We start from the raw sequence: 26,497 nt of genomic DNA on the forward strand, positions 1-26,497 counted from the left end.
CAGGAGTGATGTGATCCACTTTCTTAGTGTTAGTGAGGACTCGAGCAGCGGCGTTCTGAATCAGCTGCAGCTTCCTAATAGATGTTTTAGTGAGACCTGTGAAGACACCATTGCAGTAGTCCAGTCTACTGAAGATAAAGGGACACGTTTTTCCAAATCCTGCTGTGACATTAGTTAGTCTTTTAATCCTAGATATGTTCTTTAGGTGATAGGAGGCTGATTTAGTAACTGTTTTAATGTGACTGTTGAAACTCAGGTCAGAGTCCATGACTACACCTAGATTTCTGGCTTTATCTGTTGTTTTGAACATTGCTCAGCGCTAACTTTTATACGTTCCACCTTGGCTCCAAAAACCATTACCTCAGTTTTATCTTTGTTTAATTGGAGAAAGTTCTGACACATCCAGTCATTGATTTGTTCAATGCACTTACTCAGTGTTTGAATTGGAGCATCGTCTCCTGGTGAAATGGTTATGTAAATGTGTGTGTCATCTGCATAGCTATGGTAACTTATTTTGTTGTTCTTCATTATCTGAGCCAGTAGACGTTAAAGAGAAGAGGCCCCAAGATTACAAATATTACACACCAGAAAACACAGAAATATCCATGAAATAAACATACAGTAGGCTATAAACAATTAAAGGGATAATTGGGAAGGCATTACAAATGTAAATATATTTTAAATAATAAAACAATCCCACCAACACAGGTATCACTATCTACAGGAGAAGAGGGAATTCTCTCCACAGAATGTGAATGCCCACGTGGAGAATGGAAATGCAGTCATGCGGCTGCATTAGCCATCTTTGCCATCCACAGTTTCAGCTGCACTGACACCCTGTCAGTGGAAGAAGCCAAAGGCAGCTAAACGTACGCATTCAGTGGAGGAGCTATTTCCTCCAACCAATAACTCATTCAACCCGCTGACAAGAGAGCCCACCTCCGAAGATCGTGACTGGCTGAGGGACAGACTCGGGGGCAGGTTCTCAGGAATGTCTTGGCTTCTCTCCCCCGAGCCAGAAGAGGAACACTACAGCTTGGAAACACTTACTGTTCCTGAAATTCTTAAATCTGTTGGGCATCAGGGACCTGAGGCAATTGTGGCAAGCATGGCATTGTCTGAGGAGCAACAGAGGGCAATTCAGGTGGCTACACTGGTCAGCGAACCAACCCAAACTGGCATTTGTTCAGGAAAGGAAGGTTGACTGGCAGCAACGTTGGAGCTGTCCTTAGGTCAAAGCGTGTGACTGCTTCCCTTAGTGCCAGGGTGCTAGGGCAACAACAGGCCCTTGATGGTGTTTTGTCTGTACAGTGGGGGACTATGAATGAATGTGAGGGGGAAGAGAAACATTCAGCCTGCGTGAGGAGCATCCTTACTGGCACCAAGTGCAAGGTCAGCTTCACCTCACTGCAAGAAAGAAGAAGACATTAAGAAATTGTGAATCGTTTTTAATTTACATTTACTCGCCTTTGCAATGTTGTGGTTGTTAGAGTGTTAGGCTTCCTGTCAGCTCGTCTGTTGGGAAGATATAAAATATTAGTTTCATGGAAGTCACACCGTCACATATAAGAGCATTAAGACATACAGTACATAGGCTAAAACAAAACATCTAAAGATATAACCTTGCACTTTGTCTCGTGAACATTTTCACTATTTTGACATTTTTATAGATCAAAATTGAACTAAAGAAATAAAGGTAGATTAATCCATATTGAAAATAGGTATCAGCTGCTACACTGATTATAATAGTTATATTTCTTAATTAATTAAGATATTACTGTATTGATCCCAATTGGGGAAATGTTTGTGTTACAGCAGCATAACAAGAAAAACTAAATATAAGTTATTATATATACAAAAGTATGTTAGGGATGGAATATTAAATTGAATATAAATGTAAAATGTACATGTGATTTTACGTCCAAGAGAAGCTATGGAGCAGAGAGTTCTCTGCCAGGCAGAGGTTATTTGTTATTAGTTCAATATGTCAAACTGATTTCCCTGAATACAATCTTTAGTTACATGGTGAAACGTTATGCTGCTTGTACTAATTAGACTTATCATATAAGCCACACAGGTTTTAATAGGATGTATTCATTATCTTTACTTATGTTGCGGTCTTTTCAGCAGTGCCATCTCTAAAACGGCGATACCCATCATTTATATTTCACCGTGACATGGACAACAATGTAACGTCAGCTTACCTCATGGCACGAATCCAGACTCTCCTTTGGAAAACATTGGCCGGGAAACGATAGAACGAGCACGTTTCATGCGAAGACCTGTGGCTGCAACCCGGAGCAAAGCAACAAACCATTGCGTAGCTAACTAGTAGCGCTAGCTTTAGCTAACGTTAGCCAACGAAACGAACTGCCGAGTCAAATTGGAAAACACTGGTAATTAATTGTTCTATAATTTGTAAAACTACGGTGTTAAAAATGACCATTTCAAAAATAGAGATTCTAATGGTAAGATATAGATATACAGATACTAAAGATAGGCAGGTACTTGCTTTCAAGCAGAACACAGGGGAAAACAAACTTAGCGGCAGTGTTTACGTGTGTAGGCGTAATGACGTACAACGGCCTCGACAATTTCTGTAGTCCTATTCAGCCACTCGGTAACAACAATCGTTTTTCAGACACGTAAACTCTTCAAAAATCACCAGTGGGGTCACTGCTGATGTATCTACTATCGTAGAACAAAACGTGATTTATCTCTTAAATTTGTGTCAAACACAGACCTTATTTCGAGCTATTTTCCAAAACCCTATGGAGAAAATACATTGCTTTTTTTGACAAAGGAACCGGAAGTGCTAAAAATGCTAACTTACTTCCGGGTTTTAGGACGCGTCACTGCGGTTCTCTATACACACACACTAACGGTTTTACACATGTAAACAGCGCTACAAAGTCTTTAACTGTTAGCGGGCCGTTACATATTATTTACGCAAACCTTATGGGGGATTCATTGTGATCTATGCACAGTTTACCAACCTGTATGGTGCAGGTGAGACAGAAGTAAGAAGGGCACGTTGTGTTCAGTTTCCTTCTAGATTACTTCTGAGGAAACCCCGGGAATGTCCGTTGCTGTAATCGGTACCCCGGAACCATTGAATCGAACACAAACGTTCCGCCTCACTACTTACTGCATCTATCGACCCCATTAGTGAAATGAAAATAACAGATGTACCAAACAAAGGCATATTCCAACTCCAAACAATAATAATTATTATATCAATGTGGTCACACATCCCAGGGGTGCCACATGTACATATATGAATATCTCATTAACAGTTTAGTTGTATATGCACATCAGAGGGGTTATGATTAAAAAGATTGTACGTTTTTCTTTGTTAATGTAGTTCATAACTGACCTAAAAACAGTTAATATAGCTCCATACATAATTGTGGCATCTTGTGTTTTTCTCTTATATCTTGCATGTATTTAATCTCCCCTTAGTTCTTTACAAAACATAGGCGGCTGCATACAAATAAGAGATTATTACTCATCCTACTTTGCATCCAGTGCTACCCTGATCTGATGCATGTTCAAACCATAAAACAGTATGCAGTGTGTTCTTTCAATAACAACTTTCTTCCAATAACAAGAAAAATAACCCAGATTTGTACCATTATAAAGCCACTTTAGTGAGGCCAATAAAAAAAAACATTGCATCGTAAAGTGTTTATAATAGAAGACGGACAGAAAGTCTACAGTTTGTTCATGTTATGTTGTTTATTTCTTTCATTACCACACATTAAAATGCTTTGGATCTATTTTCTGGCAATTTCCCCGGTCCACAGATTATGTTGCCAAGGCCTGTTGGAGAGCAGGTGAACACCTCATTTTTAGACCTGGGGAACTTCAGCACAACAATCATAGAAGTTGCTTCAGCTGACTCTACGCTGGTTTTAAAGGTGCCGTAAGATGTTTTTATTTTGTTTCTGAGACGAGTGATGAGAAATTATTTTCACTTTACTTTGACAGCTTAAATTGTTTTATTCAAGTGGCTGTAGTACTACCCCTTTGTGCAACCAATACAATTTCACTAACTATCTGCTTTAACAAATGTTCTTTTTGCTAGTCGTGGCATTTTTTCTTCAATGTTGATATCATAAGGGTAAAACAATAATACACTGTGTTTTAAATATGATTGTCGTGTTCTGGATGCTCTAACTATGTCTATTAAAGATGGTGCCCTCCAATGATCCTTTACCGTTCAAAATCCTCCTTGGTTATATGGACTTCCCAACTGAAACAAATAATGTTGCGATGACGGAGATGCCTCACGATGGTGCAACACAAGGTAATACATCCCTGCTTATTGATGGGTGACTTTTATGCCTTATACATTTGATTATGGATCTATTTATTGCTTACTTTTGAATTTGTCTAATACAGAGGAGAGATACACTTGGCTACTAGACCCCAAAGATTTAAAGGGAAACACTGGAGTGCACTATCTTGTAGTTAGGCCCATTGTAGGACCGGGTATAAAATCCATCAATGCTACATTGTCAATTACGCCCATCAGTGCTGCATGTAGATTTTGGGACAAATCAAAATTGGATTGGAGCACTAATGGATGCAAGGTAAGTATGTGTTTCACTCTTCCGTTAATGTGTAAAATGTTTCCAAAACTTTGAAGACAGTAAAAGTTGTTGGTGTCTTTCAAGGTTGGTGTTCACAGCACACATTTGGTCACAGAGTGCCTCTGCAACCACCTCACCTTCTTTGGGAGCTCTTTCTTTGTCACTCCCAACCTCGTTGACCCGTCACGCACTGCTGAGCTGTTTGCAACTTTTGCAGAGAATCCTTTGGTTGTCTGCTTTGTTGCGTCACTCTTTGGGGCCTATCTCTTCGTGGTTCTGTGGGCCAGACGGAAAGACATAAAAGACACAGTCAAGGTACCAGATTAAAATGCAAGAATAAATTAAAACTTCCCAAAATGTAATCCCAGCCCAAAGAAACATGTTGTTGGCTGGTTGGCAGGTGAAAGTGACGGTGCTTGACGACAACGACCCCATGGATGAGTACCGCTACCTGTTGAGTGTCAGCACTGGGCATCGGAGAGGAGCCGCCACTTCATCTAAGGTAAATATGCCATCAGTTCATAGGAAATAATGTAACGCTTAGTAGAAAAGGCTCTGTTAAGCAAATATTATGCATAGAATAAAGATTTCTGATGTGAAACACCCCATTTTTAGGAATACATTACCATAAATGTTACATTCTCTCAGAATATTATTGCAGAATCTGTAGGAAACGGGACAATACATTTCAGTTTGATTGTCAGAGTATTATGAGCACGTCTGATCGGGCTTTGGTTGAATACAGGTAAACAATCCGTGTGGAGAGTGAGAAAGGACGCATCTCTTTGATAGTGACTGATGTCTTGGTTCTTCATTTTTCTAACCTTCATTCAGGAAAATAATTGATCTTATTGAGTAAAGTATTACCATGTTGACAACGAAACAATTTAGAAAAGAAAATCAGCACAACAAGAGACGTAAAAGGAGAGTGAATATTGAACTTTTGTAAGATGGTGAAAACAATTCTACAAATGAATGCTAATGCTCCTAACACGTTATCTGTAGCAACTTTCTTTGTCGAACCTTCTTAGTTAGTATGTCAGTGTTGTGTTTTCACCGTAAATAAAAAAACAAATTACAGTTTGGATTTAAACTAAATTATACTAATATGTTACTTTATTATTTAAAAAGTATTTATTTATTATTAAAATGTTTTACTTTTTTAATACTTTATCCGCAGATCTTTAACATGTTTTCTTCTATCTCTCTTTGTTTCTTTCATAACTTTTTTAAGTTCAACCCATATTCAAGGCTGGCTATGCTGAGTGTTTTGGAATGTTCTAAAATAGTATTTTTAAATATCATCGATTATATTTTGTCCTGTACAATGTGCTGTTGCATCCTTCTGACATTTAACAATTGCACATCTTCAATCTATTTAAAGGCTAAAGTCTATCCAGTCATATTGAAAGTAGTTTCACTAAATAACTAACTGATTGTGTTAAGAGTAGGAGAATAAAATAGAAATCATTATTTATCATACATTTCCCAATTTGGGATCTTATCGTATTGGTCATTAGGGTTAGGGTTGCAGCTCTAACCCCCAACCATCCATTAACCTGTTTGCATTGAAGTCAAGTGGTTGAATATCACCTTTTGTTCTTCGCAGTTTTAAATAAAGCGTACTGAACTGTTTTAGGTGACAATCACACTGATGGGTTCAGAGGGAAGCAGTGAACCGCATCATCTAACGGACTCGAAGAAATGTGTGTTTGAGAGAGGTGCAGTGGATTTGTTCCTGCTAACTACGCCCTTTCCTCTGGGAGACCTGCAGAGCATCAGACTATGGCACAACAACTCAGGGAGCCATCCTTCCTGGTACGCCAATTTACAATTGTCAGGACCACTCAAAAGACATCTTAAATATATGTAATTTACAAGCTGTCATTACAAGCTGTAATATAAGCCATTGAATTCCTCTGAATGTTATGACCTAGAACACAGTACACATGAGACATGATGTAAGTACGATAAATATGATAAATGATACTGACCTTGCTAAGGAGTACTTGCTCTCTCCTACTCTTTTGTTGTTGAGAATTACTTTCCGGTTTGTTAAGTGTCTTTTTATGTACTTTGCTCAAGGAGGATTTTGTTTGTTTAATTCCATCTTATTTTTCAGGTATGTCGGCAATGTCATGTTGCAGGATTTACAGAAAGAGCAGAAATGTCATTTTCTTTGCAACTCATGGCTGGCCATAGACATTGGTGGTTGTTCCCTGGATCAAGTATTTCCTGTTTCAACAGAGGTGGATCTAAAGAGGTTCAGGTGAGGTTAAATCAACAGGGTACTGAGCAGCAAACACACTGTTGATGTTTTGAAACAGGGAACTTTGATTGTATTTGGAGGATAAGAGGAATGATAAATTGCAAATGAAATGAAATAATTTTATCTCAGATAATGTCAAATTCACAGGATGCTCTCTGTTTTTAAATATTACAAAACCCACACACCAGCAGACAGAATACAAAAATAAAATAAAATAATTTTAACCCAGGTGGTCCTCAGATTTACGTGTTGTGTTTTTTTTATTGCATTATTGCCAAGGACTTAATTGTTAATTAACATACAAAATTAGTCAAATTCAACATTAAAGGCTAAATAAATAAACCCCTTTCAGATTCAAAAGTCAATTAAAATGAGGAAAATGCAACACAAAAGTGCTAGTTATGCCTAATCAAATCACTTCACACACCAAGTCTAACATTTCAGAATTGTGTGTGTTTTATATGTTATGCCTTGTTGGAGGCTGAATTGAGGCAAGTTGAACTTAATTGTGCTAAAGATGTCTGGGTGAGGTATGAAATAGCAGAAGAAAGATTTCAAGTAAAAAACATTCCTGCCTTTATACAGACAGGAGAGGCTGAAGATAAGGCAGGCTTATATTTGATCAACTATTATACTTGTTTTAAAGACAACAAAAGAAAATGTTGACCGTTCTAATTGAATTTGACACATAAAACAACAAATGCTGCAGAAAAACGAAATTCAATGACCCTGGGTAAGAATGCTTGATTATTAATTAATCATGTAAATTATAGTGTGGACTGTACAAATCAAATGCACACAAACATTTACGAGAAAAAGGTGGATAAAAATTCACAATCGAAATCCTAGTCACCACAGGAAGTTTCTGTGGATTTACAAAATATTTTAGCTCCGAGCTCAATATATTTATATTGACACTTTGCTGCATAGACTTTCCTTCCTTAGCTGTACTAATAAAGGCAGAATTATCCCCAAAAATTCATATTACAAGGAATAAAAAACGTGCATATCATTCATTCAATAAACTCATACACCGCACAAAGAAAAATACAACACATTTCAAGATATAACCAGGACCTCAACTGAGAATGGGGAACATATATTTTTCTTATAGTCTTAAATAGCCTATTATTACCTTCGTATTATTAGAATATGATGATTATCATAATACCCATATTGAGAAAAGCACATTCAGATTTAAATTCATGTACAGCATCTTGTTTACTTACTATCAATAAACAGGAATGAGAAGGTTACTGGCGGAAAACTTGTAGCTGATGGCGTAGTTTTCTTTGATGTATGGCCATGAAGAATATGCCTTTAGGTTCCTTACAATACTTTAGGTATTAATATGCAATAGGTGAGCATTTGATGGTTAATAAGTGTATATATTTCTACATTTTAACCAAAATGTGAAGGAAGGTTTTAGGTTATTTTTTTCATAGCGTTATCCCTTTATTTTTTAGTAACTTGTTCTTTATGAAGACTTCAAAGGATTTCAGTGACGGACACCTCTGGTACTCTGTGATCAATCGACCACCGAGCAGCAACTTCACCTGTGTGCAGAGAGTTTCCTGCTGTTTCACCCTGCTGCTCTGCACCATGCTTACCAGCGTCATGTTTTATGGCATCCCAACAGATCCCTCTGAGCAGACCATGGACATGGGTACAACACATTTTTAATAAAGTCAAGTTTACTGTCAGAGCTTTGAAGACTTTTTCCTGACCTGGTATTTTAATGTACTCCTGTGTACATAAGTAGCCAAATAAACTGCATTTTTAAAACAAAATATATCTTTATATATTTGTGGATGAAAACAAATATTTGAAAAGATATGCGAATTTCAAGTACATGTCTTTATCTCTGACTCTCGCTTACATTCTCCTCAGGTCTCTTTGAGTTTACATGGCAACAGTTCATGATCGGAGTACAAAGCTCCCTCATTATGTTTCCTGTTAACATCCTTATTGTAAGCATTTTCCGAAACACACGTCCCAGAGAAACGTCTTGTTGCAAGTGCAAAACAGAAGAACCAGATGCCGAGCAGACGTTTGTCTCTCCAAGTAACACCAACAACATGAGTGCCAATGTCACTTTGGACAATGTCATTATGGTAGGTGCTTCATTTGTTTCATGTGATAAGTATAGCTATTCAAAATATTGACTCTTCAACATGAACATTTATGACAAAAGCGTGATTGAGTCAATAATTTGTCTCAAATTCATGTGAATTACGTCCATATATTGTATTGTATGTCATGTAATACATAGAAAACACCTTTGTATCTCAATATTTTCTTCCTTAGGATATAAAAAGGATTGCCCAATCTCTATCAAAGACCATGAAAAGCAACATCCCATGCACTGAGTCCGAGTTTGGTCCTGCACAACAAGTTGATATCAATGCTGTCCTTTCTACAGTGGAGCACTTCATCACAATGAATAACAAAGCCAGTGACACCGCCCAGCCTGAGCTAGGTAAGTACAGTACATGAAGTGGATGGCTGATTCTGCAACATTGTATGTAATACGATCTTGATTTTGGACAGATATAGTACAGTGTTTTACAGAGAGCTTATGGGGTTATTTTGTATACACATAAATACATGCACATGCATTTCATGATGCATAAGTCACTGTGCAGACTTTGGAGCTCTCATTTGTAACATTTGAGGGAAGACGAAAAGTGATAATAAAATCAGTATGACAATTAAGTGGTCCAAAAACTTTAGTAACCCAAACATAAGTAGCCTACATATATTTTTGGTTTCAAATGAAGCACAGGCTATGCCATTGTGTTTTTCAAAACAAACACAAAGTGGTCTAAAATCAATTCCAGGGCTGGAGATTGTTCCCTAATCAACAAATACAGCTTGGTAAAGTTAAATTGTTTTCAGACAGAGCCCAACATTCAGTTTTCCCATCATGTAATGTTGATCTAACGCAAAAATGCTGCAAAGTAAATGGAAAAGGGTTTAATTAACATGACATTTGGGCACGTATCATAGGGTAAGGGTTAGGGTTGAAGTTAGGGTTACACGTTACACTAACCCTCGATGAATCAGCTTGGACATTGATCAGAAAAAGTGGAGAAAGAGAAAAAAGAAAAACACTCAAGCTCAGTCCAAATGAAGGATCGGTGTATCCGTTGATGGTGAGCTTACAGCTAACATCCAGTTGCTACATTTATTAATACAAATAAAAAGGAACTGCACAAATGGTTGAACATTTGTCGGAATGACTCCAGGAAAAACAATTCACTTTCTGTCCAAAAACAACTTAAAAGTCATCTATCATGCAAAATGCACTTTATTATGTCTTTTATACATAAATATGTGTCCCCGGTGTGCAAGAAGATTCTCAAAATACAACCCTCTCTCTTCTCCTCCTTACCCACATCTCTAAAAACGGGGGTACAACTGAGCTGATCCAGATTTGCTGCGGTCATGATGACATTACTAAAATGTGGGCTGGCTTTACGTTGAACTCCTGGTGTTTTTAAAGTAATATGGTCTTTGTTTACATTAGCAAGCATCGCTAACACTCAGAGCTAACACTGTACTGGAGAGAATATGTGTAAAAATGCCGGATATAAAAAGGTACTCACCTTGTGGTAAACCCGCGAGAGAGAAAGCGCTTGAGCTTCATACTGTTTCAGAAATAATCCTTGATGTGGTTTGGAACATAATATGGCGTTTTGAGTTTCTGCCGGTAGAGTAGACACTCTTCTCTTCCTGCTCACCACTTGCATGAGGAAAGGGGCGTGGCCAGCAACAGCTCGGGTTACATTTAAAGGTACAGACCCAGAATCAGCACTTTAGTAACATGGCTGAAATAGAGGGGTATGAGGCATGGCTACAATGGGTGACCTTTTTGGTATTTTGAGCAAAACACTTCAGAGAAATGTTTTGGATAGATATTGCCCTATAATATATTGTTCAAAAATAGCATAATAGGTGAGCTATAATGCATGTGTTTGCATTTCTAATATTAGACACCAATTGCAAATTAGTTTACTAAATCAGAAATTATATACATTTTCAGAGTACAGTCCTACTATGCATCCTGGGTCAACACTGGAGGGGATTCAGAAGAAGAGCAACAAAAACCAGTATCTATACAGGCAGCTGTGTCACATCCACAAACAGCTGAGTCAACTGGGACCCTCCGACTTCCCCGACCCACACAGCTACAGCCGGGCTCTGCAGCAGGTCCATGGCATGAAAGTGTTCCTTGAAGATCAGCTTTCTACATCTGGCTTTAACAACCCTGAAGAACCCAACCAGAGGAAGTAAGGAAGTCACCTGTTATAAAGACAACCCTTGTGGTTTGTCAAGTGTTATTCACTATCATCTTTAAATGTATGCCAGAGCCTTGAATGTTAGCATTTTCTGTTTCCTTTTTCATCGTGTATGAACACTCTGGCCCAATCCCAAATCACGCCCTCGACCCTACCCCTCCGTGACGGAGTGAACTCTGTCTGTAGCCACACTCGCAGCTGAATGAAGTTCCCTCCATTAAGGGTTAAGGGTATAAATACAGCAAGGCAAGGCAAGGCAAGTTTATTTATAGAGCACTTTTCAACGCAAGGCAATTCAAAGTGCTTTACAAAAAAAAAAAATGAAAGACATTAAGCATTAAAAAAGAAAAGCTAATCAAATAAACATTAAGGAAAAATACATGGATAAAAGTTACAGTGCAGTCTAAAATATAAATAGTTCAATTAAACATTACAAGAAAAAGTACATGGATAAAAGTTACAGTGCAGTTTAAGATATGAATAGTTCAATTAAAAGCAGCGACAAAAAGAAAAGTCTTCAGCCTGGATTTAAAAGTAGTCAGAGTTGCAGCGGACCTGCAGGTTTCTGGGAGTTTGTTCCAGATGTTTGGAGCATAATAACTGAACGCTGCTTCTCCATGTTTAGTTCTGACTCTGGGGACAGAAAGCTGACCAGTCCCTGAAGACCTGAGAGATCTGGATGGTTCATAGTTTAGCAGGAGGTCAGTAATGTATTTTGGGCCTAAACCATTCAGTGCTTTATAAACCAGCAGCAATATTTTGAAATCTATTATTTGACACACAGGAAGCCAGTGTAAAGACTTCAGAACAGGAGTGATGTGATCCACTTTCTTAGTGTTAGTGAGGACTCGAGCAGCGGCGTTCTGAATCAGCTGCAGCTTTCTAATAGATTTTTTAGTGAGACCTGTGAAGACACCATTGCAGTAGTCGAGTCTACTGAAGATAAAAGCATGGACAAGTTTTTCCAAATCCTGCTGTGACATTAGTCTTCTAATCCTAGATATGTTCTTTAGGTGATAGTAGGCTGATTTAGTAACTGTTTTAATGTGACTGTTGAAACTCAGGTCAGAGTCCATAACTACACCTAGATTTCTGGCTTCAGCGGCAAGCTTTGGGACAAACTCCCCTCTCTCCGGCAGAAACAGGAAATGCCGTAAATGTATGTAACAACGGTTTCAAATCAGCATCTCTTTGACAAAAAATGTAAATTAATAACTCAAATAAAACTCCAAACATCTTTCATTGTGTTACTTTTTTGTAAAACTATTTTAGTTTTAAACCTGATTTTTATAAGCTTCATTTACCTTTTTCTAGACTAAACACAGGTATGATCCTAAATTAAAACATATGAGGTTATCATGAGGTTGTTAACATCTATGGATAGCCCACTCCCCCTCCACACCGCTCCACACTCGTTGGTTTGGAACAGCACTTAACCTGTTAAACCATGTTTTTTTTTTCACGACACTGTGTCTCCAACCCAGTCTCACGGCATTTCGTGTTTATCAACACGATTTTTAATCTATTGATTCGTGTTCACCATCACGATTTGCCCCTTTTTTTCATGTTGCACAGGACGATTTTAAAAGCAATGTATTTCTACTGGTAACGTGTTTCGTGCCTGCAGGCTGCAGCACGTCTTTTTCTCCGGTCGGGTCGTGGAAGACCGGAAGCTGTGTGGTTCATAAAAACATGTTCTTACTCAATATCAAGCCACAGTTATTGCTTTTATTTTAAATCGTATAATTTCGGACTTTTGTTGTCGTCTGTGAGGAAAATAAATGGGGCTCAGAGCCTCAGGATACTGAAATCTGTATTTTTTAAATCTTTTTTTCCTTCTAATTTGTTGTTCTTTTCAAAATAACACACTTTTATTTACTCACCAATAACACTCAATTATCCTTGCTTTTATTTATTGGTTTAATTCCATAATCTCGGGCTTTTTTGGCGTCCGTCAGGAACTGAATTTTAAAATAAATATAACCGGAAACAGACGTAGGCATTTATAGCGATTACCCAAGATCCTCAGCTATGGTTTTAAGCTCGTTGATTGGATGTGTTAGCCGCAATGCATGCTGGGATTTGGTGTTTATATTATATGAAATCCGGAAAACATTTTAAAAGTATAAAATAATACCTAATTCCGAGTGCTCTTGCTTTTCTCTTTGAAAGTCATCACATAACGGCATTGTAATACACGGTTCGGCTGCATTACATATTACAGATCTGCCGTAGAACTTTCTTTATTTATAGCGCCCCGATGAGAAGACCTTTGCAAAAACTGGAAGAAATGGCGCCGAAACTGAATACTTGACGTGGATCATAAATATATCAACAATTAAACAACATCTTCAATTTCTCTTCACACAATACGTCTCCTTGCAGTATCTACACTAATTCGGCTGACTTTTACATTTGATCTAATTCATAGATAGGTTATATTTACACCATAACGGTGCACAGCTGAGAGAAAAGGACTGTAGTTTTCAAAGATATTACTGATTTTCTTTGAATGTAAGAATGTAAATACTGAGTCTGAAATAGTATAGCAATATGCTGTAAAATGATGTGAAAGCATGCATAAAACTATACATCTTCAGATGTTGTACATACACACTAATAATACAAAGTTATTATGGCTGTGTGCACCTTCTAGTGATTAAAGCACGTTATTGAATTATTGTTTTATGTGTTATATTTGATTAAAAAAATATTAAGAGTACATACTTTCATAGGGGGAAAGTATAAATATAGAAATATAGAATATAAAAAATCAAGAAGATACTATAAGTTATCTCTACAATAAAACAGTTTAGTGCAGGATGTACACAGATATTAATAGGAGGAGGTGCAAAACAGAAAAACGGATTAACCTTTATTTAAACATTACATATTAAATATTAAGCCTGACAAAGTAATTAACGTCTAATATATTGCTTTCCTGCAATGTTACCTATGTTGAAGCACTTATTTTAACTGATATTATACACATTAATTATACTCTTATGTATGTAGATAGAATAAGAAATGTGAAGAATATGACAGTTTAATGGTGGAGGTACACACATATTGATAGATGTCTTGTAATGCACTGTTGAGGAACCTGTGACCCAAGTTTTTCATTCATTGCATAACTACACCGTAGTTGATATGTCAATAAACCTTTGAAAATCTTGAAAGGGATGTGCAAAATAGCCATAATATACAGTCTTTAATTAACTATTAGTAGAGAATAACGAGTAATGAATATACTTTATTACTTGTTTCCATTCATGTCAATTGCAGATACATGTTTAGTCTTCTCAAGCACCAACTATCAAATATCTCTCCTGGTTGTTGGCACTTGACAATCACCTTACCTGAATTTTACTCAGGTGTAACTAAAGTCTGATTTAAGGGTTGTTTATATATTTCACATAATTAATCAGAATCTGCAAAGTAACTCAAATAAATGCAGTGGAGTAAACATACCAGGTTAACCTCTGAATTGTAGTGGAGTAGAATTACAAAGTAGCAATGAGCTGTCATGTGGGTATACGGCATTAATATAATGCTGCACATTATGGACACAAGTGATTTCCACCCATTTATTAATTATATGTTTTACATTTGATAACACCAATGTGTTTAATAATGGCAACTTCTAATTGTGGGAAAAACGAAAACGTTCAGTAGAGACGTCCCATAGAACATTTTGCGAAACACAATAGCCAGCATGTGTAGTTCTGGGGGGGCGTTCGATTCCAGTTTTGGATAGACTGGCGTGGTTTCGTTCCATTTCACACAGCTGTTTGACGCTCTGCGTAACCTTACGGGAACTGTAGTCCTAAACGATAGCTGGGGATTATGGGTAGTGTAGTGTCTTTGGCCATCCTAAACTCAGAAATGTTGACAATCGCAATGATGCTCGAAATGTCCCTTACAGGCCTACGTCTGTTTCCGGTTATTTTTATTTTGAAATTCAGTTCCTGACGGACACCAAAAAAGCCAGAGATTATGGAATTAAACCAATAAATAAAAGCAAGGATAATTGTGTGTTATTGGTGAGTAAATAACAGTGTGTTATTTTGAAAAGAATAACAAATTAGAAGGAAAAAAATATTTAAAAATACAGATTTCAGTATCCTGAGGCTCTGAGCCCCATTTATTTTCCTCACAGACGGCAACAAAAGTCTGAAATTATACGATTTAAAATAAAAGCAATAATTGTGGCTTGATATTGAGTAAGAACATGTTTTTATGAACCACACAGCTTCCGGTCTTCCACGACCCGACTGGAGAAAAAGACGTGCTGCAGCCTGCAGGCACGAAACACGTTACCAGTAGAAATACATTGCTTTTAAAATCGTCCTGTGCAACACGAAAAAAAGGGGCAAATCGTGATGGTGAACACGAATCAATAGATTAAAAATCGTGTTGGTGAACACGAAATGCCGTGAGACTGGGTTGGTGTCTCAGGGCATCTTAATATTTAAGAACCTATTAATGTGTTATACCAGATTAACGGAAATAATCTCAGCTAATTGACGATACAAACCATTTTTACCAAAACACAAGTCTCATAAGAAGCATCTAAATGACCCCTTAGCGAAAAATACTAACGGACATTGGCACAGAACTCAAGATAAAAGTACCCTTATTACTTATCGTAGCTGCACATACAAGATATCCGATTAAAGCTGAGGTTCCACAGATTATTTAGGTATATAGTATCATCACTGAGAACTGATCAGAACTCGCGACAGGGGAAGCAAACACAGACATCACAACACGTACCTTTACGGAGCTTCTAGGGAGACCGTTTCACCGTAGCTGTCAATCTGATCAAAAGACGTGTTCAATGGCATTAAAACGAGATAAAACGCGGCTGAATCGGTTAATCCATAGGTTTTTAACGTCTCTGTATAAAAAAATTATTTCATTTATAATCCATAATTCCATTTTTATGTAAAAATCGCAGAGCAAAAGTTAGCTGCTAATGGTAGCCACCAGAGTGGCTGCTGATTCCGGTCTTGGCTATGCGGCAGTCTAACACACACACATTACCAAATAAGGACTATGTGTGAGTTCCCCTCGATTCCATTGGCTCTGACGGTTAAAAAGATATGTCACATGTCAAAATCCAGCAAGGGGGGCCAGAGATATGGAAAATCCACCCAAAAGGCCCCAGAAGAGGTTTTTTTTTGCTAAATCTCTCTAAAAAGGTCAAATATCACTTGTTTTGCATCAATCCTGATACAGGGTACTTATTATATGTTGTACTTTGGATTCCTAAAGCTTTTAGTCTACTAACCCATCATCCAAGGTTAGTTTTCACTATAAGTACAAAATATATTTTGGACGGACACTATAATTTACAGTTTTTTACCATGTTCAATCTGAATTTTCTTTAAAATAAAAAACATCTATATTTATTCTGACTGTTCTACATCCAACTCATAGGTTTATCATTACATTGAGAACAACAATTATTAATTTAACCCTTTTAGAAGGGAAGATATGGTCATTTGTTCTGGTAATGTCATTTTCGAGCCTGAAACCTGAAAAACAGGCTCGGGGTTTAACAGACTGTTTAACAGACCGTTTGCGCGAACGCGCAAACAGAGGGGGAGTGTGTAGGGGTAGGGTGTAGGCAAGGGGGTGATTTGCAATTGGGCCTCTGTTTTCCCGAACTTTTGTGATTGTTGCCCCGCCCTAATTCGATCCACCTGTGTCTAATCACCTTGCTGCCTTTGTGTCCTTGCCTGCCCTATCCAGCTGTGTCTTGTTCATGTGATTAGTTATGTGTGTATTCTTTTCTGTGCCAGATTTCCGTCAATGATTCTCAACAATGTTTCCCATATATTATTCATGCCGTGGATCTGATGGGAACTTTTGCTGTCTTTGTTTTGTGTGTGCACCATTTTTCCTTTTTATTACGTTAGCCTTCCCCCTTACTTAAACGTTTTCATTAGTTGTACCTGCCTCACTTTCTGTTCTGAATTTTGGTCCAACTTACTTCCATATCCATTACATTGACAGCCACTTAAAAATATTGTGAAGAATAGTGTGAAGAATTATTATTTGCCTGAAAGTTTATTTCTTGTTTATATTTTTTGTATGTGTTTATTATTCATTATAATATTATATTTCAGGTCACTGCAATGTGTTTTGTCAAAAATAATTGAATTGAATTGCATATTGGACTGTAAAGTTTGGAAAACGACAGTCAGCAATTTTAAAATAGTTAAAATATCAAATTAACTTTACTTTCTTTATGCCTAATATGAAGCTAGAGTTATGAGATGGTTAGCTTAATTTAGCATAAATACTAAAAGTAGGGGAAAGCAAATAGCCACTGTAGACCAAAAATGTGAAACCCACCGTAACACCAAACATGTTAACATTGTATTGTTAACAAGGTGGTGGCGGATATTGATACTTTTGAACTGATCCCGGCTAACAGTCAACCCCCCCTCCCATAATATTTCCTTGTCTTGATGCTAAGCCAAGCTAATCTTAGCACCTGTAGCTTCATCTTGACCATACAAACATGACAATGGTACTGCTTTTTTCTTATCCTATATACAGTGGGGCAAAAATGTATTTAGTCAGCCACCAATTGTGCAAGTTCTCCCACTTAAAAAGGTGAGAGAGTCCTGTAATTTTCATCCTAGGTATACCTCAACTATGAGAGACAAAATGAGAAAAAAAATCCAGAAAATCACATCAAAGTCTGATTTTTAAAGAATTTATTTGAAAATTATGGTGGAAAATAAGTATTTGGTCAATAAAAAAAGTTCATCTCAATACTTTGTTATATACCCTTTGTTGGCAATGACAGAGGTCATACGTTTTCTGTAAGTCTTCACAAGGTTTTCACACACTGTTGCTGGTATTTTGGCCCATTCCTCCATGCAGATCTCCTCTAGAGCAGTGATGTTTTGGGCTGTCGCTGGGCAACACAGACTTTCAACTCCCTCCAAAGATTTTCTATGGGGTTGAGATCTGGAGACTGGCTAGGCCACCCCAGGACCATGAAATGCTTCTTACGAAGCCACTCCTTCGTTGCCCGGGCGGTCTGTTTGGGATCATTGTCATGCTGAAAGACCCAGCCACGTTTCATCTTCAATGCCCTTGCTGATGGAAGGAGGTTGTCACTCAAAATCTCATGATACATGGCCCCATTCATTCTTTCCTTTACACCAGGGGTGGGGAATCTCCGGCCCCCGGGCCGTATACGGCCCGCGAGACAATTTGGTACGGCCCTTGAGGTAATTTATAAACACAAGCAAAAAAGAAAAAAATAAGAGAAATCGAGACCGCAAAAAAAATAAACAAGCGAGTGCCTGTTTTTTGTTAGCCAAGGTCAGGGTCCTTGAACACAACACGAGCCTAACGTGTCATCACGTGGTATATGTCTCGTCTGACAGGGGTGTAGTTCTGACGGAGAGCACCAGAACGTCACTTCCAGAAATTGCAGTACCCATAAGGAGCCGTACACATGCTGCAGTTTCTGCGTGTCTGTGTCTTTAGTTGAAAGCCCAGTGGCGATCTGTTCATCTGTCATGCTGATCATACAGTCAATAACTTTGTTGTTATTAGCATCTGGTTAGCTAGCTATGCTAACGAATATAAGAAGCTTTTTCTACAACCAGTGAGGTAAAGGCACATCTTTATATGATCATTATAGTTATAAAAAAATAAGAGAATAAAGTAAACAGGTATAAAATACTAATATGACAGTAAAACAAAGTTGTTATTAATAAACAAGAACACAGTTTGAAAGGGGAGTGATTTGTAAAATATCCGTAAAGAAAAAGAGATCTGCTTCAACATTTAAAAAAAAATATATTCCCGGGGGAGCATGCCCCCCCCCCCCCTAGAGGAGGTTAGCCCCCCCCCACACTTAAATCATGTCCACATGGATAGGAAACTAAATACTTGTGCACACATCTTGTGTCCATATCTTTCTGTTTTGGTGGACGTGCATGCATGCGTGCGCGAGTCATGGTAAAATATAATAATAATAATAATTCCTTACATCTATTATAGCGCTTTTTCAATGACCCAAAGCGCTTTACATATACACACATTACACATATATCATACATGCAATGGTCAGAAACTATCTGGATTAAGAGGTTGTTTTTTCTTTGCACAGCATGAAAGAAAGGTGAAATGAATCTGTGATTTTAGTATTTTTAAGCAGAGGTCAATAACTTGTATACGGCCCTCGGAGGATATTGTAAAAATTGAAATGGCCCTTGAGAGGAAAAAGGTTCCCCACCCCTGCTTTACACGGATCAGTCGTCCTGGTCCCTTTGCAGAAAAACAGCCCCAAAGCATGATGTTTCCACCCCCATGTTTCACAGTAGGTATGGTGTTCTTTGGATGCAACTCAGCATTCTTTCTCCTCCAAACACGTCTAGTTGAGTTTTTACCAAAAAGTTCTATTTTGGTTTCATCTGACCATATGACATTCTCCCAATCCTCTTCTGGATCATCTAAATGCTCAGCAAACTCCAGACGGGCCTGGACATGTACTGGCTTAAGCAGGGGGGCACGTCTGGCACTGCAGGATTTGAGTCCCTGGCGGCGTAGTGTGTTACTGATGGTAGCCTTTGTTACTTTGGTCCCAGCTCTCTGCAGGTCATTGACTAGGTCCCCCCGTGTGGTTCTGGGATTTTTGCTCACCGTTCTTGTGATCATTTTGACCCCACAGGGTGAGATCTTGCGTGGAGCCCCAGATCGAGGGAGATTATCAGTGGTCTTGTATGTCTTCCATTTTCTAATAATTGCTCCCACAGTTGATTTCTTCACACCAAGCTGCTTACCTATTGCAGATGCAGTCTTCCCAGCCTGGTGCAGGTCTACAATTTTGTTTCTGGTGTCCTTTGACAGCTCTTTGGTCTTGGCCATAGTGGAGTTTGGAGTGTGACTGTTTGAGGTTGTGGACAGGTGTCTTTTATACTGATAACGAGTTCAAACAGGTGCCATTAATACAGTTAACAAGTGGAGGACAGAGGAGGCTCTTAAAGAAGAAGTTACAGGTCTGTGAGAGGCATAAATCTTGTTTGTTTGTAGGTGACCAAATACTTATTTTACTGAGGAATTTACCAATTAATTCAATAAAAATCCTACAATGTGATTTCCTGGATTCTTTCCCCCCATTCTGTCTCTCATAGTTGAAGTGTACCTAGGATGAAAATTACAGGCCTCTCTCATCTTTTTAAGTGGGAGAACTTGCACAATTGGTGGCTGACTAAATACTTTTTTGCCCCACTGTATATCTATGGAACTTTTTTCTCCAAACCTATTCATGAAGGAATACACAATCTGTGGATAATTGGCTTACATTCACCTTACCATTACATAGTAAAGTATATATTTTTTAACACATACAGTTAATTATATCTGTGACTCAATTAAAATACAGTACATACACTTCAGAGGGGAGGTTATAGTTAAAGGGGACCTATCATGCAAAATGCACCTTTGTACGTCTTTTATACATGAATATGTGTCCCCGGTGTTCCAGGGAACTCACCAAGTGTCAGAAAACACAACCCTCTCTATTTTCCTCCTTCGCCAAATCTCTAAAAAAGGGGCTGCAACGGATCTGAAAAAAACGGATCCACATTCCAATACTTTTCTACGTCACAAAGAAGTGCTCCGCTTATTGGTCAACTCTCCACCTATCAGGGGAATGAGCCACGGCCACGTGCATTGCCAAACCTCTCATTCGCATCGGCAGGCTAAATAATCAACACTCCAGTCACATCTGTGTTTTTGCCTGCTCTTGCCAGGATGTCTAAGCCAGTTAAACGTTGTGCTGTTGTTGGCTGCAAGACTCGGGACAGGGGACTGCATGCCATCAGTGGAAAAAGAAATGAATCTGTGGCTAGACTTCATTTACAAGGGACATGTGCCAGAAGACCACGGAAGATTTCTGTTTGTGTGTTCCAAACATTTTACCACGGACATGTTTATTAACTTCTCTCAAGTCCAACACGGATATGCCTCCAAACTAATGCTAAACCCGGGATCAATACCAACCATCCGGGACCAGGCCAGTGAGGACACATCCAATTTTGAAGCTGTAAGTTTTTATTTAGCGGTGTTTTTCCTGATAAAGCTATCTCTAGCTTGTAGCATGTAGCTTCGCCGCATCAATGTCGCCTCAAACCCAAATAGTAATCGGTTAGGTGTTTATATATTTTTGTAGCATTTTATTTTGTACGCTCCGCAGTCTTTGCTTTGTCATTTGAATTATCAGGCATTTGCTAACATGTTCAGACATACTGCCGTAATGGCGATCTGTGTGAAGGCTGTACAGCCACGCCCTAGGCGATAACACAAGTATTTATTCTCCTATTTATTAGTATTTTGTATCCTCTACAATCATATTGAGTAAGTTATAATAACAAACGTAATCTTCTGTAGGCAAGTGCCGTTTTTTCCAGCGTTATATGTAAACGCTTTTGTGATTGTAGTCTGTAAGAACGATCAGATATCATCGATCTGTAAGCTAAGCTACGCTACGCTAATGAGACATGCCGTGTTTTGCAGCGTTATATGTAAAATCTTTTGTGTGTTTACTTGTTTGCGCACATGAATATAAATGGGGGTGTGTTAGGATACAACACTGTGTATGTATGCGAAGGGGGACACACACCACGAGTAAAACTGAGCTAAAGCCCCGTCGGTCTGTTGTTGTTGACAAGGCCTTACCTCTAGCAACAGGCTAATTAGTGGCTAGCACTCATTACAGTCAGTCTACTGAGCTCAGTCCCTCTCCAACACATCATCTGAATTGAGTCAGAAACACAGCATGCACGTTACGGTTCAAAACTGACTCAGATTGGAAAAGGCTAAGCAAAGAGCTTTGCTAAATAGAGAGCTTTGCTAAGATGTTTCAGTTTTTTACATGCATATACTAATCTAAACCACATTTTTTGTTGTGCTTTTTTTACCATTGCACAGCTCTACGTGGCCAACTTGATGGACCTCATCTTCGAGCAAGTCTTTGTGGACCCTGCACAATTATGAGCGACCTGACAGGGAGGAGGTCATCGCCGGGTATGCTACACGGTTCAATTTGGCTGCTGTCTGAACCCAACATCGACATTTCACGGATCAGGAAACTCGTATCCTGAGGACAACGCAGGCCGGAATCACCACTCTGATCCTGCGTCCAAGGAAGCCCCAGCACCAGCTCACAAAGCTTCTGTAAAAATATTTAGTGTCATTTATACAAAATACAAGTAGGCTACATTTAGTTTTTTTGTATGGGTTTTTTTAACCGTTGATTTTGACAATAAAGTTCCAAGTTGATATCAAAATGTGTCGTGATTATTCATGTTTGGATGGGTAAAGAATATTCTGATTTCAAAAGCATAAGGTTGTGTGTGTGGACCTTTTTGTCGTACACATGGGTGTGTTATGCCATTGCTGTGTAGTATATAATAGTACAATGACATCGTGGCGCAATTTGCACAAAGAAGTCAATAACTGAGCTTTTAAAAACACATGAAACTACACACATTGCTGACAACTGAGGTGTTGTTGGAGTTATACTTTTTATCATCCTAAGTTATTCAACTTTCCAACGGTTGTTGCAGGATGTTGGAAGAAAAGGACTGTAAACTATTAAACGCAATGAGGCCATTGTATATATGCTGAAAATATGAATGTCTCCCTTTATAAATATATATATATATATATATCGCTGTTTTTGCGTTACAAACTGTACACATTGCATTCTTGCTAATTAGCCAAAATATGAACGGAATAAGGAGCAAGCATCGTAACAGAGTAAAATAAATAGGGACAACAGCTTGTCAGCTAACCATTCAGAAACGTCCTGCTGCAACCGAGATTTTTGCACCTCCACCAAAACCTCCGCTGCTTCAGGGTCAGTTTCTGGATCAAATTGATAGTATGCTTGAACACTTGCATTGCTCTGAGATGACATGTTTATTCGACACTCATAATCACAGCAAGCATGGTAACGTGACTCTCGCCGGCTCATGCCTGCTCTTCTGCAGGGGGGCGTGGTCAGCTGCTGCTCAGAATTTTCAAAGACGGGCTTGGAATAAAGCGAAAATTAGCGAAACGAGGCATGTCTAAAAAATGATCTGTTTGGTATTTTGAAAAATAAAATGTATAATTATACCTTATATAGGTATGGTCATACACTATATCATTTAAATATAGCATGATAGGTCTCCTTTAAGTTAATTATATTCTTTCACTGCTTTCACCTTCAGGTTGAGCCCTGAAGACAGCACTGATGGTGATGGTAATCGGAAGAAAAGAGGGTGCTGTAACGGAGGGCTTCCATGGTGGTTCATTTTTGTTGGCTGGGCGCTTATGATCGCAAGCAGTTTTGTTTCAGGATATTTCACAATGCTTTATGGGTTGAAATTTGGGAAGGAACGCTCTGCAAGCTGGTTGGTGTCCATGATTGTCTCATTTTTTCAGAGTATCCTCGTCATTCAGCCACTGAAGGTGAGAAGAAGCAGCCATTCCCTCTTTATAACTCACTATTACACCAGTATTTACATTGGAATCTTTGTGTTTTAGAAAGGTTAATTTCATAATTTATTTCAAAGTTTTAACCTTCCTATGAAGATAATTATTTATAAGCACATCATAATTCACTAATATATTTTACCACAGGTGATATTTCTGGCAATCTTCTTTGCACTCGTAATAAAGAAAGTGGACGAGGAAGATTTTCAAAATGTGGCGTTTGAAAGAAATGACAAAAATCTAGGTAAATGATTGAAAAAAGCAGGCTTTTTGTGATTGTTTGCCCAACCAGTGTCCTATCACTCTGCTGCCTATGGGTGTTTGCCTGCCCTTTCCAGCTGTGTCTTGTTCATGTGATAATGTGTATATAAAATAAAAATAAATTGTGTTTTCAGTAACAAATCCAACACTATACTGTTATTGTATATAATGTCCTTAAATGTTAAGGTGTTAAAATATACAATAACTCTTCATCCCCAGGTGATTGTAAGGAACCACTAACAGTCAGACGGGATAACAGTCTCTATCTGCCGCCTGCTGCTGCTGACATTGAGAAGATGAAAAGGTACAAGATTATGGAACAAAAAGCCTTTGCCCTCCTCAAGGAGATTTTGAGTAAGTAAAAACACAGTTATTTGGCTTTATTAAGTTATAAGTACTTTTTATTATACATTTGTAATAGTACAATGCAATTATATCATTTGTCATTCACAGGCTTCAGTGTTAGTAAAAACAAACCCGAATCCACACTCATTTTTAGCTATCCCATTATAACTCTTTCTATTAATTTGCAAACACAAACAGATGGAAAAAAACAGCATGGAATGAATGTGACAGGTCGAATTAAAGTCACTGGCCACCTTGTCATTAATTAATTTTCAACAGACTTTAGGCATTTCAGGGCAGACGTGTTGACATGTTATGTCAAAACAGTATGAAATGTTTGACAGTAAGAAAAAAAGAGGTGTAATAATACAATTAGTTATAGCTGAAATCCATTTAGCAGCCTGAGTTTCAGGATCCTGGTTGCATGCTGGCTCCCTGTCACACTTTCTGAAATAAATGTATCTAATGATTAAAAAAAAAATTGCACTGAAGTTATTACATACCTGAATAAATGATTGAATTAGGATAAAAAACAATACATTGTGGTCCTCTCCGTCATGACTTACTGAGTTTCTTAATTAGTACAAAGCCTTCATTAGTGTTACAAGTAAAATATGTCTCCTGTGAAATAAAAGCTAGATGCAACTGTAAGTCAATTTAAAAGTCAACCAACCGAAATTAATATTTAATATACAAAGGGGCGAAAGATGATCAGCAAAATGCTTCATATATATATATATATATATATATATATATATATACATTCATTGTTTTTTAACTAACCATATTGAGCTAACAACTCTATGTTGTTATTTTAATTACATACTGATGGACCATTATCATATTATTACATGGCTTATCATCATTAAAACATTTTTATGGCCATGATCATCACAGCTGGGAATTTAAACATGTATCCTCAAAAATCGCAACAATTGCTTTTAATTATTTCTAATTGACCTCCGATGCCTCATTCTGTTAATGATGTAGAGTGTGTTTAACGTTGATGTGCCCATTTGTTGCAGCCTACATGGGGTTTATGTGGATGTTGCTGCTGGTGGCGTACGGCGAGAAGGATCCCAACGCTTTTTTCCTGAAACGACACATCCGGGATAGCTTCAGTCAAGGGACCAAAGACAGCATGAGTCCTGGAGATGTGTTCACATGGGCCAACACATTGCTACTAAAAAACCTTTTTGGAGTTTATCCAGGTAAAGGTGTTTCCCTCATGCAGAGGGCAGAGATTATTCTACAACTAACACCGCTTCGAGTTAAAGCAGCTTTTCGTTCTTTTGTTTGCGTTTTTGTAAGACCAAGGATGTTTTGTTCCAAAAGTGTGAGCTGCATAAACCTTGGTTGCCCTCCAGAAAACGTCCTTCTCTCATCCTTTGGAATTTAACAGCAAATACCTCCAACGCAGAGGAGCAGGATGTTTTTTTATTTTTGCTCATTTCTTAGGAGATTAGACAGTTGGATATGCAAAGTTCTTCATGTAGGATAATGCCAGAGGGAGCAATTACCAGGAGCCAGATGCTTCATGTTACCAAAACATACTCACTGAATAACCATCTTTTAATGGACATTACTGCATGACTCTAATGGTTTACTGGGTTCACTTTACCCAGTACTAAATGAGAAGAAAATCACCTTAGAGTCTAAGGTGATTTTCTTCTGGATGGGCGGGCCCAAATCCTGGATGGGCGAGCCCGGCCCCATGACGCCGGGTCTGCCAGAGCTGTCAGCGGATCTGGCGCCCAAGGCGAACATCTATAACGCCTGTGCGACGGGCCGGCCCTGGGGCCGGCCCTGGGGCCTCATTTATAACGCCGTGCGTAGGATTCACGTGGGAAGGTAGCCTACAGAAATTTCCCGACATTTTCCGATTCACCAAACATTGCGCACCGGCGAGGAAAGTGCGTACAGCACTTCCTACGCCGGTTTCCCTTTATAAATCACAACAGACTTGAAATGCGGTGCAGCTTTTGCGGGCTTCACGAAACCCTCATATTTGCCTATAAATAGTCAAAGAAACGCCCATTCATTCATACATGTTGACTGACTGCATAAAGAAGATTGCAGGAAATGACGACAGAACTGATAAAAAAGACATCTCACACCGTGTCAGATTTTAGTTATTTTGGGGAGGTGGAGATCAATCATATTGTTTGGTGGATGCAGTTTGAACCAGAGTAGCAGCATGGAGGTCGGAT

General features: G+C 38.4%; 1 protein-coding gene across 1 annotated transcript in view; it reads left to right on the plus strand.

Moving 5' to 3' along the window:
- The window catches only part of LOC117466351 (polycystin-1-like protein 2), an 86,477-nt gene that overhangs the window by 45,636 nt on the left and 14,344 nt on the right, over positions 1 to 26,497 (plus strand). The window contains 15 exon segments of the mRNA XM_034109558.2: positions 3,807 to 3,920; positions 4,195 to 4,309; positions 4,405 to 4,595; positions 4,680 to 4,910; positions 4,996 to 5,097; positions 6,235 to 6,413; positions 6,718 to 6,864; positions 8,331 to 8,530; positions 8,755 to 8,978; positions 9,172 to 9,343; positions 10,910 to 11,156; positions 23,417 to 23,657; positions 23,829 to 23,925; positions 24,162 to 24,296; positions 25,313 to 25,498. Of these exon segments, the coding sequence (XP_033965449.2) occupies positions 3,807 to 3,920; positions 4,195 to 4,309; positions 4,405 to 4,595; positions 4,680 to 4,910; positions 4,996 to 5,097; positions 6,235 to 6,413; positions 6,718 to 6,864; positions 8,331 to 8,530; positions 8,755 to 8,978; positions 9,172 to 9,343; positions 10,910 to 11,156; positions 23,417 to 23,657; positions 23,829 to 23,925; positions 24,162 to 24,296; positions 25,313 to 25,498 (2,581 nt within the window).

Source organism: Pseudochaenichthys georgianus, chromosome 21 (assembly GCF_902827115.2).
Source record: "Pseudochaenichthys georgianus chromosome 21, fPseGeo1.2, whole genome shotgun sequence".
In the NCBI taxonomy this organism is placed as follows: domain Eukaryota; kingdom Metazoa; phylum Chordata; class Actinopteri; order Perciformes; family Channichthyidae; genus Pseudochaenichthys; species Pseudochaenichthys georgianus.